Below are 12,187 nucleotides of genomic sequence, written 5' to 3'. Positions count from 1 at the left end.
TTTGTGAGCTGATGTAACCAGAACTGTAGACAGCATTCCAAATGTGGTCTCACCATAGATTGGTACAACAGCATTATGGTATCAGCAATTTTATTTTCCATTCATTTCCTAATGAACTTGCCCTTTTTATATCTGCTACACACTCACAATGCAATTGACAGAAATAATATTCCCAATGCGAGATGAGCGCACAACCCTAGAGTCGTCTGCGACTGGACCTAACGGTCAGGGGTAACTTTACCTTTACGCTTTTGTTAGTGAGGACCTCCACAGGTTTAAAAGCCCTTCCACGAGTCAAAGGGCCACAGTGGTTAGAAGGGCTTCTAAACCTGTGGAGGTCCTATACCACAGTTATTTTCCTACCTTGAATGCATCCGCATTTATCACTCCTCTCTATTTACATGCCTACCTGGAGAGTTCAGACCGACCTCAAGACAGGACACCCCACTCTCAAGCATCACATGAAAATATCATGCATAATTTTTCAAACAGAGGTATTCTGCTGTCATTATCTCTCCCTCTAATGGAGAACTGTTGCTAACAACAGTTTTGCTTATTTGCCTTTTTCATCATGAAATTGCATTACAAAACAGGTCACCAAAACAGAACAAAAAATTGCAGTGCAATTTTATAATAAACTGAGCCACAGGAATTAAGTTTAAATGTGTTCTTTTCCCTGATTTGGTGAGAGAAGGACCATTACAATAGTTACAAAGCCTCTAACCTTCTCCGTTGCACTCCAAAGAGAAATTATTATAGATTATGCCTAAATGCACATCTGTTGGGAATTCTAAAGTGATGGACTTTCAAGCTTACTTTAAATTAAGATAGGCTTGAAAGGAAACTGCTACGGACTTGGTCATCAGCATGCCAGTAGGCATCAGTGATAGAAACAAACATGGAAATCATTGCCAAAAAAGACCTCAGGACTTTTTAAGGTATGGCATTTTGTTGTGAAAGAGAATAAAGATTACATTGGGTGGAAGGTGTTGGAGGCTTTCTTGGAGGAGCTGTTCTTTAAAATAACCATCTTCCTGTACCCAAAAACAAGCATGAAGTTACAGTACTACAGATCCATTTCCTTACACACAGCAGTTAGTTTTCAATGTTTTTAATTTGTACTATGGCTATGGTGATAACCATGAGGTCTGTGTAAACTAGGTCTGTTCACGTTTACATTGCATCATATGAATGAAAACTGAATTATCATCACTAAGCCAGGAAGGTTTTATTTGCAACTTGTTTGTGTTTTCCACTGCCTGCTGGATCAGATTTTGCCAATTCATCATCTGTGAACATATGATCCCACATGACTAACAAATATATCCTACAACTTCACACATTGCACACAGACAAATTATATTTGGAAAGTTAAGACAGTGCAATAATTTACACTGATGTATCAGACAAAGCAGGCTTTTGTGTATGAAAGTTCAAGCCACAATAAACATGCTTTCATGTTGACACAAGAAACCTTGTTGCTGCTTTTGCTGCAAGAAACATACACAGCTCCCCTTCAATAATTCACCCAAAATCATGCAACATTGCACCCTCTTCTTTTGCACTTACCGTATTTCAACTGTCTGTGGAAGTTTGATCATATTGGGCTTTTTGTTTTGATGATTAAAAGTAAGACTTTAGGAACTGTAATTAAAACTTTTTAAAAAGTAATTAACATACTGTATACTAACCTGTCCCAGACCAGGCATACCTCCTCCAAGACGAAGAAGTCTATCCATGTTTTCTAAAGAAAAGAAACAAAAAGAAAGCATACCTAGATTCTGATCTGTTTACTAAATTGTTCTCCATATAATTCACCTTCAGTCACTCAGTATGTCAAAAATATTGGTAGTAATTACAACACAACATCAGACTTCCTGTTAATTAACACCACATATTAATTCAAGAAGCTGTCTTCCATACTAATTAACAACCTTACTTTAACTGCATTGGTTTTGGGTTATCCCTGGATTTGAAAAAGACAAGCATTTCTTGCTTTTAGATATATATAGCATTTGCAAAAATCATTGACATTCTCCTCACCCCACTTACCTGAAAAAGCATCTGCATAGCAAAGTAAACAAAACTCATCACCAGTATAATAGAATTCCCTTCAATTTGTCCAGAACGCATCAATATAAAAATAATTCAAAAGTGAAATTTTTTAACATCCTCATTAGTAAGTTCTGTGCTAATTAACTTACAGCTTGTCAGTTAGCATCAAAACTACATGTGAAAGACGCTGAACAAATTATAGATTTCTGAATTAGCATCAAAAGCTTTTCTTAATGAACTCATTACACCAAAAGAATGCTGTAAACATTAAATGCCTTTAGTTAAAATACTAAGGGCTATAGTTCTGTGCATTTCCAATCTTGTTAAATGCGAATAGAGATTGAACCATCAGCATTCTACCATTTGTTATACTGATCTAGTCCTAACACACCTCCAGGTACAACATGTCATTACTAGGTTCTGAAATCTTGAATATCTTAAAGCACAAGCAAGCATGCATTAAAGTGCTCAGAATAGCTAAACTTCCTGAGCCAAGGCTCAACAGGCTCTAGAGGCAGAACGTCTCTCTCACCACTATCAACAGCGTCCACATTCCCAAGATGAGTGGTAAAGGCTTCCAGGGCAGAAGGCATGCAACAGGGGTGGGTAACCTCTGGCGTGCAGGCCTAATCTGGCCCACTAGGCTTCCCTATTTGGTTCGTGAGACAGCTGCAGTCAAGCCACACCCACCTGCCCTACACCTGACATCATATATGATGTCTGCTGAAGAGCCGCTTGAATAAGAGACTTTGCAAATTGCTTTGTCCAGCACTTAAATTAATGAATGTTAGTGCTCCAGTGAGCTGTGGTTAGAGATTTGGAAAGAAAGGTATCAAAGGGGCTCCCTCTAACAGACAATCAGCTGGTGACCAGTTAAAGGGAGCCTCTTAGAAGGAATGCCAATTAGCACACACATTCAAAGGAGGTTTGCTCTAACTAACAATCAGCTGACTGAGGAGTACAGCAACTTCTTTCAAGTTTGACAGGTGGACGGTCTTGCTCCAATCTAGTTCCCTTCCTTGGCATATAACTTCAAGCAGGCCTAGATCATAGCGTGGGGTGGGGTAGAAAGGGAGGCTGAACTAAGAACATCTCTCTAGATATGCTTGCTCTAGATCTACCTAAGACTGTGATGGGATTTAAGAGAAAGGGACCCTTAAATACTTCATCTACTGATTGCTACAACTTCTCTCTTCCTCTTATTCAGGTGTCTACCATCGTTGGTAAGAATGTAATACACAATTTGCCCAAAGTGTTAAGCTACCTTTCAGTCTGGTTCCTATTAATTTCTGAATGAGTAGATGATTACAGTCAAGGGGTTCTTTATGCACATGTGAGCTCCAACATGTAGATAAAGCTCCCACATATGCAAATGTGGCCTTTCAAAAACTTCAGTATCAGGGCAGCTCTAAACACCACCATCTGCACATGAATGAAGCTCCCCACCACCACCACTGTAGCTCCAGATTGACTATACTGACACAAAAGCTCCATGATGGAAGCTTTGGAGCAAGCCAACAAACTTCAATATTACATCCAGCATTTAACTCATTTAACTAAACTTTTATGACGAGAAAAGTTTCTAAGATTTTATAATTTGGTTAAAAGTCTTAGTGAGAAAAGAACTAGCAGTAAAAGACCCCTGGCCTTCAAAGTCACATAAACCATAGGTGCAGCATGGAACTAGCTTTCTAATGCAGACAAATGTTCTCTCAAATACTCAATAATCAACTGATGATTGATTCTTGCAAAGCGGTGGGCGCAGGTGATTGATGGTGCACGCAAACACTCTTTTGGCCCTGCTGCAAGTTTACCCGCTCCATACCTGTCCTAGATTAGGTGTAGACAGGTGGGTATGGCTTGGCCAAAATGGCTTAATTATACCTGTGGGCCAGAAGTATCTCACTGCTGCTGTACATAACAGAATTGGGTTCCTAAACAATTTAAGTAACACACAGCCAAACATCTAAAGCAGGCATGGCCAAACTGGGCCCTCTAGATGTTTTGGGACTACAATTCCCATCATCCCTGACCACTGGTCCTGTTAGCTAGGGATGATGGGAGTTGTAGTCCCAAAACATTTAGAGGGCCAAGTTTGGCCATGCCTGATTTAAAGGAATAACTGGATCTATTCTGTGTTTACCTTGTACTCACCCGGTTTTCTGTTCCTTTAAACAACTCTCTTCCTGATCTCAGTTGGATGTCCAAATTCTAGTGTAGGTAAAGCTTAATTCCAACCTAAGCAAAAGGAACAACAATTATTTAGAGTAAGAGAGCATTTCCACTGCTTTAAGTATTCAGTGTTCATACATATACATTGGTACCTCGGGTTACATACACTTCAGGTTACTCCTGGTTACTCCGCTAACCCAGAAATAATACCTCGGGTTAAGAACTTTGCTTCAGGATGAGAACAGAAATTGCGTGGCAGCGGTGCGGTTAAGAACGGACCTCCAGAATGAATTAAGTACGTAACCAGAGGTACCACTGTAGTCAATAGCAGTGTTAGAAACTAGGACAGAAAAGCCATTTGCCACATGACTCCTGAAACCTAGGTTATGGGCCCCACAACAGAATGTCTAGCCACATTTTTTTTTCAATTCAGTTACACTTTCTATTTATTTTTTTGAAACACATGAACTAATACACAGTTCACATTAGTGACACATTCTTATTCATATTTTTAAAAGCAATTCTTAATTGGACAACACAAACATAAATGGGGCTCAACCCCCGCAATAGTAGCCAAAACCATGTTATTTGAATTAATTAATATTTACAAATACTGGCGTATTTTTCACACACACACACACGGGAGAGGCAAAGGGAAGGTGGGCCAGTGATCTCACTTGGGGGGGCAGGAAGAGGCAAAGTGGCACAATGTCATGCCCGCAGTGGCAGCAGCTGTCAGCGCCAACCTGGTGGGGTGACCGACACTTCCCTGCACAAGCACCAGCGATCTAACTTGTGTGCAGGGTGGGGAGGCATTTCTCCTGCAACCTCAGTGGTCGGTGGCAGCAATTTTCCTGTGCCTCAGTCGCCACACATGGCACCAAGGCTTCTTAAAGTGCTCACAATCTGCTAATCCCCGATTGCAAAATGCACCTGGCGCTTGGCTAATTTCAAACCCTGGGCAACTGCAGTGTTTATTTTTAAAGCACAGGTGGTGACAATTTTGCGCGCGCTCAGTAGGAAGGGGTTTTATGATTAAAGAACTACCTTTGAAATTGTAATTCTGCAATGCTAAGAAAAAGAGGCATATTGTATTTTGAACAAATGATGTTCCAATATACTTAGCTTTATTTTTAACTTTTTAAAACATATTTTTATTGGTTTACAAAAGTATGTGTAATGTCTCTTTTTTCAAGATTTCTTGATATGCACATCAGTTTAATGAAGAGCTGTGTGCGGAAAAATTTTTAAGCTAATTAAAAAAAACAGAATTAGCTAATACATCCTGGAGTAAATCTCCAAGCACAAGCTAACTGCTATATTACCCATGAAAACTCTTCCTATTGTCCATTCGAATCATGTAAACTTATCTCTTATTATCACATTTATAAGTGCTAAATACCAATTTGATTCAACTTGGCAAATTAAAATTGTCTATTTAGCAACACAGGGTAGCCACTGTAAAACATATCAACAATTATATAATGGACTTTGAGGTTGCCACACTACTGTATTTAAAATTGAGGCTCCAGAGGTGAAAAGTGGGCTGATTGAAGGAATAGTAAACTTTATCCTTCTGCCCTCCACACAGATCCGGTGTTACATACAAGTGCTGCCAACCCTTAAGGAAGCTCCTAAATCCATTTCAAAAAACTAGTTTCATTATTGTCCTCAAAGCATGTTTAGGAGCACCCCATAGCTCATTTTAATCTTGGTTGGCAACAGTCACACAATGCAGAACCCATTTTATTTTTATTTTATTGGCGATTAAGTGGTATATAAATACCTTAAATAAAATGGTAACGTTTACCAGATGTAAGGTGAAAGGTAGAGGGAAAGATTTGCAGGCTTTTCAGATCAATCCCTAAATCCAAGTTAATTGTAAGTCTGCACCAGTCCCAAGAAAATGTTGGATGCAAGCCTTTATTAGCCATTTACAGTAGTTAAACATTTCATGAAAGCTGAAAAAGCATTTTTCACATTTTCATATGGGCAAGTTTTTTGCAGATGGATGCTGTTGAGGTGCCAAAAAATAATAGTTAATGAACAAGTACACCAGGAGTTCTGCACAAATGCAACAGGATCTCCAATTATCATAAATATTTGTATTTGCAAATATTTATGCATAATGCAGTATTGTTTTAATAACTATTCCAATGCAAAAATGCTACTTAGAATTTTAAGCTTGGGGGAAGCGTTGCCAAGAAAACAATGTAAACATTCTACTATTGGTTTTGTCAAACATTCTATTAATAGCTAGTTATATATTCTTTAATAGGCTACAAGATCCACAAACCCATTTTTCAATTAACTTCAACACCTACCACATGTGTGGTAGCATTCTCTACCCAGACATTCTGGGATGACAAGAGAAAGCTATCAATTATGTACAACAGAAAGAGACAGGGGGCCTCCCACCTGGTAATCAGATTTCTCTTGATTTGAACTCAGCTGCTAGACAAGAGAAGGCACCTTGAGCTTTTTCCTGACACGAACTGCCAAGGCATTTCCAAATACTGCAGCATAAAACCAACTCAGATTAGAATTCATCTGTATCAGTTTTGGATCATATGAAAGGACTAGATCCTTGAAAAATATGCAGCATAACTGAGTTACTTGTAAAAACAAAATTGTTGATTACAAGATCCAATGCTACACATAAAGCAATTAGCTAGTTTGGGCTAATTTTGTTGTTAAATTTTTGTCTTGCTTTTTCCATCTTATTTCTTCTTCCCTTATTTTTTAACAGAAGACACTAAGCATGAACATTTTATAATTAAAAATGCAAACAAAACAAAAAAGTAGTTTGTTGTAGTTAATATACTATAGTAAAGTCAAAGAATGTAACAATGGCTAACAATCACTAAGCTACTACATGAATTTTATTACTCTGCAGATGGGAAAGCACAATAAAACATATCATAAGAACAATACAAAATTATTGCAATGACTGGCTCATCTTGAAGTGTGAACAGCTGTATAGGCCGCTAGTGTAAAGGAATAACTTGCATTAGAAAGACATAGGGTCTCACACAAACATATCTAAATAGGAGAATCAAGAGAGATTACACAAATTATAAAGCCCTTACAAAATGTATAAACTACTATGCTTTCTTGTCAATAAAAAACAAAGACAGTAAGATATCGCAAACAAAATCTTTGGTACACAACTTCACAGTTACAGTGGTGGAGCAGTTAAAAATAGCTAGTTTTTTCTTTTAAAAGATGGGACTACTACCACCACAGGCAGTTATTGGGTTCAGAGTTCTTATCAGAAGCAGCAAGAGATCACTGGACTGCATCCTCAGTTCAGGTGCTTTTTAACAGCACTCCTCAGTAAAACCTCACCTGTTTCTACAATATCGCACATGTTTTTGAAAAGGACCTGAAATTATGGAAACACTCCACAAGTTGAAAGCAGCATTTTGAACTCGGGAGGCTGACAGCCCTCTAAGTTAACAGGACTTACTCCCAGTTTAAAGGTAAAGGTAAAGGTACCCCTGCCCGTACGGGCCAGTCTTGCCAGACTCTGGGGTTGTGCGCCCATCTCACTCAAGAGGCCAGGGGCCAGCGCTGTCCGAAGACACTTCCGGGTCACGTGGCCAGCGTGACATCGCTGCTCTGGTGAGCCAGAGCCGCACACGGAACACCGTTTACCTTCCCGCTAGTAAGCGGTCCCTATTTATCTACTTGCACCCGGGGGTGCTTTCGAACTGCTAGGTTGGCAGGCGCTGGGACCGAGCAACGGGAGCGCACCCCGTCGCGGGGATTCGAACCACCGACCTTTTGATCGGCAAGCCCTAGGCGCTGAGGCTTTTACCCACAGCGCCACCCGCGTCCCATACTCCCAGTTTACCTGAGTGCAAAATTTCACCTCACTTCAGGGTTTTAACCCCTTTTCTCCTAATACTATCCGTGGCAGAGAAAAATCAAAATTTGACAACCTTTCTTTCCGTCCTTCTCTTGGCAACAGCTTTAGATCAAGATGAAGAAAGAAAGAAACAGAGTAAGTCAGCGATGGAGAATTTGTATAAGCAGGGCTGGGGAAAACGTGACCCTCATGATGCTGCTAAACCAACGGTGGGCAGGAGGTGTGTGTGTGTATGTATTCATGTGTGTGCATACATACATACGTACATACATATGTACATATGACTATGAATATACATATGAATATGCATATGTGTGTGTGTGTGTAGACCACCCCAAATATATATTTTCTAATGCAGGCCACAATTAATAAATAATAAATTATACACACACACGTAGTGTATATATTTGGGGAGGCCTGCATTAGACCAGATAGGCTCCTGAACCAGCTTTTAAACAATAACGTCTCTCTCTCTCTCTCTCTCTCTGTGTGTGTGTGTGTGTGTGTGTGTGTTTGGGGAGGCCTACATTAGACCAGTTTTTAAACAATCATTAACAACATACAGTATATCTCTCCCACCGAAATTAGAAACCCGATTCCCGATGGGTCAGAGAAGCACGCCGCCCCTTGCTTCTGAACTGCGTCTGTCGCAGCCGCCTCTGGTTGTTTTAGATCCTGGAGATCAAGATAAAAAGCGAAGTAAACTTGACGAAGCGGCCAGCGCCCCTTGCCTCTTGGCTCGCCTACAACTCCCATGGCGCTGCCCCTCACCCCGCAGCTATCGGGTCATGCTGGCAGGGGGGTTCGTGAACCCAACGAAGCCCGGAGGGCAACCACGCCGGCTACTCCCGCGTCACAGGCCGCCCTCACACGCGCGGGCCCGAGGCCTACCTGGCCGCTCGAGCCCTTCCGTGTCGCCGACAGCCGCGCTCGCCGCCGCCTTCCGCTCAGCCGGGCCGCGATGAATCAGCCCGATTCATTCAAAGCCGGCGCACCGTCCCAGGCCTTCCCCCTCACGCCTTGCACTTCTCAGACAGCCTTCCCCCGAACACTTCCGGAGGCCAAAGGGCGACGCCCGTCTTCGGCTTCCGTTCCACGGCGGTGACCAATAGGACGACCGAACTCGGAGCCATGGCGACGGAACGTCCCGCCTACCATGACTCCCTTTCGCCGCTTCTGCTGCTTCTCGGGCTACGCCCCGCTTCCTGGGTTGCCCGGAGCTTCGTGGCCTCAGCCCTGTTTTTCCCTACATGCCCCCCCAAAAAAAAACCCGCCTACGGCATACGACGTAAGCGCGTTTGACCGTGTGTTGGTACGCGCGGGACCCTGATTGGCCACCATACCCAGCGCGTGCCTGTTTCATAGTTGCTGTTGTTATGAGACTCACTCCCGCCTTTCTCTATCTATCTATCTATCTATCTATCTATCTATCTATCTATCCGCACATTCAGCGCACATGGCTCTTCCCTCTCCAGATAATCCTGGGAACTGTAGTTTCTTAAGCTCTGTGAGGAGTTTGTTTGTTTGTTTGTTTGTTTGTTTGTTTTATTTATTTAATCAATCATTCATTCATTCTTTCATTCAGTGCTTTTTTTCTGGGGGGATGCATACCCCTAAACATTTTGCGAATCTTTGTACTTCTGTCCATTTACTTTACTTTCCCCGATTTGAACTATAAAATGCTGATTTTTCTTGAGTCAAAATGAGACTTTTTGTAGGGAAAAAGCACTGCATTCATTCATTCATTCATTCATTTAATTTGCATACTGCTCTATACCTGCAGGTCACAGGGCGGTTTACAAGATAAAATCATAATATAAAAACACAAAATATATACCATAAAAACAACCCAATAATGCCCCCCAACACATTTTAAAAGGGCATTGGATGTCTGTCAATCAAAGGCTTCATTAAAGAGGAACATTTTTGCCTGGGACCTAAAGGAAACTACAGTTCCCAGGATTCCTTGGGGGCAAGCAATGTGCTTCAATTGTCAGACCATCAGTATAGTCAACATCAACTGGCAGCAGTTTTCCAGGGATGTCTCCCAGTTCTTCCATTAGATTGAACCTGGGATCTTCTGCATACAAGTATAAGCTTCACCGCTGGTCTATGGCCCCTCTCACCACCACACCCAATTTTATTGTCATGGCAGTGTCTTAGGCTGAGAGAGAGCGAATGGGCCTGGGCAGAACGGGTCGTCCTCTTATATACCTGCTGGGATTGACAAGGCATCTGACCCTCACCTGAATCTCATAGCTCTCCTGTAGCTGCCTGTGATTAGTTATCATTAACTCTTGGGGGAAATAATTAACATCACACGTCATGTGTATGGAAGTTGCCAAACCAATTAACCAACAAGAAGGATTACTGTTAATAGCACCAGTTTTCCTATAACTTGATATTGCTGGATAGTTTTGATGAACTGCAAAAGGATTTTTAGTTTGCTTTCTGTTGCTGTCCTGGAACATTTCTTTATTAGTGCCACTTTGTTTTGTACAATTCCTTGCAAATGAAGGAAAACAACTTTTCTGCTTGTATATGTTGATAATATAATTTTGGTTACTGAAGACAAACAAGATTGTACAAAAACAAGATTGGATGCAGGCCTGGCCAGGACATAGGCATCCTGACTGTGACAAAGGTGACCTGTGTGCTTGCTTGCTTGATTAACAGCTGTTGGGAACTTCAAGGTCCCTGTTCTCCCTTCTTATAGTCTTTGTACTGGACCTGGAGACTCCAATAGAGAGCATTCCATGTCAAGAAGGAGGACAAGTGGGCACTCTATCAAATGACAGAGTAGGAGTTACACAGAGCAGGGCCTTTTCACTGGTGGTGCCCATTGTATGCCTCACTCTTCCCAGACCTGCTCTCTTTTGGCCTGTATTTTGGAGCTTTATAATTTAGGAAGACTTTGGAAGAACTGGTTGACAAGTCTTATCAGTCGCTGATTTATGAGCAGATTTTATTTCCTGCTATTCTGTGCTTCTGCTTCACCAGGGTTTACACCGGTGTAATAGAGTTGGCCAGGATGCCAGAAGGGATACAATTTATGAGCTTTCCCCATTATCTGCACAGCAGGGGCTGTTCAGTCAACAGTGCAAAGGCTGAGCTCCTAAGGGGGCCCCTGCACCAGGGCAATCTAGATGGATTTTATTTATATCTATAAGATTTTGCAGACTTTGGCTGTGAACTGGGGCCCTACTAAAAAAAAAAATCAAGTTGCGCCCCACTGCTTCAAATTGGGCCCCACTGGCTAGCTCTGAGTCTCATAGTTGCTGGTCCTGTTGCCCTGCCCTTGCATGGGTTTGCAATTTGGGGAGAAGGGAGACTGCGGCACTGGGGAGAGGGGGGGCTGGTGAGGCCCCCTAGATTTAGAGGCCTTATGCTTCAGCCTACTTAGCCTATACATACCATAAATCCGGCACTGGCTGGGTGTTGCTCATGCATGCAAGTTTTGTGCCACATGATACCATCACCGAAAAGCTGGGCCATATTCCTCATTTCAACAAAAAATCAGATATGCTTTTTCTTTAATAGGTTGGAGGGAGGGGTTATATACCAGCATTTTGATGAGAGCATTGTGTGGACCCTGCACAAATCGGAGCAGTATCAAGTCCACAATAAGCTTCCCAAGTCTGATATGCTTAACTACTACTGCACAGTTTGATCTCTTTACAGTAGGGATGGCAAACTTCTAGCTCTCCCATCACACCTGATCTGACCATACTGGCTGGGACTGTTGGAAGTTGGAGTCCAACAACATCTGGAGGGCCACAGGTTCCCCATCCCTGCCCTGCAGGTTATGGATGGTATCCTAAAAACAATTTATCCAGGAGCAAATCCTGCTGAAATCACACATACAGACAGGTTGCATATGTTTACAACAGCAAACTCCACCAAGGACAGCAGAAACACAATTGTCTCTTAAGGATACAGCATTACTCAGGTCATTTCATGTGACCGTTAATTCCACATAATAAACTTTGTAGGGTTAAAAAAAAAAGTGAAGCCTGTCCAAACATCAAAGCCACTTGCATTTTCCAGGCATATGCATCTGCAACTCATATGCATTGGTCACATGTAGTG

The 12,187-nt window shown here is 41.8% G+C and overlaps 1 protein-coding gene across 6 annotated transcripts in view; it reads right to left on the bottom strand.

The window, feature by feature from the left end:
• The window catches only part of PSMD14 (proteasome 26S subunit, non-ATPase 14), a 59,237-nt gene extending 50,051 nt beyond the window's left edge, over nucleotides 1-9,186 (bottom strand). Inside the window, exons 1-4 of one of the 6 annotated variants that reach the window (XM_077936660.1) lie at nucleotides 8,990-9,186; nucleotides 8,662-8,773; nucleotides 4,199-4,293; nucleotides 1,692-1,744 (exon numbers count right to left, since the gene is read on the bottom strand). In XM_077936660.1, the coding sequence (XP_077792786.1) occupies nucleotides 1,692-1,739 (48 nt within the window). In that variant the 5' untranslated portion in view covers nucleotides 1,740-1,744; nucleotides 4,199-4,293; nucleotides 8,662-8,773; nucleotides 8,990-9,186. The remainder of the gene's footprint in view (nucleotides 1-1,691; nucleotides 1,745-4,198; nucleotides 4,294-8,661; nucleotides 8,774-8,989) is intronic. The other 5 variants (XM_028746969.2, XM_028746952.2, XM_028746944.2 and 2 more) reach the window with 5 other exon arrangements.
• Nucleotides 9,187-12,187: the final 3,001 nt, after the last annotated feature.

Source organism: Podarcis muralis, chromosome 1 (assembly GCF_964188315.1).
Source record: "Podarcis muralis chromosome 1, rPodMur119.hap1.1, whole genome shotgun sequence".
NCBI classification, from domain to species: Eukaryota; Metazoa; Chordata; class Lepidosauria; order Squamata; family Lacertidae; genus Podarcis; species Podarcis muralis.
The sequence above is the reverse complement of the archived record's forward strand: the minus strand, read 5'-3'. Positions and strand labels throughout refer to the sequence as shown.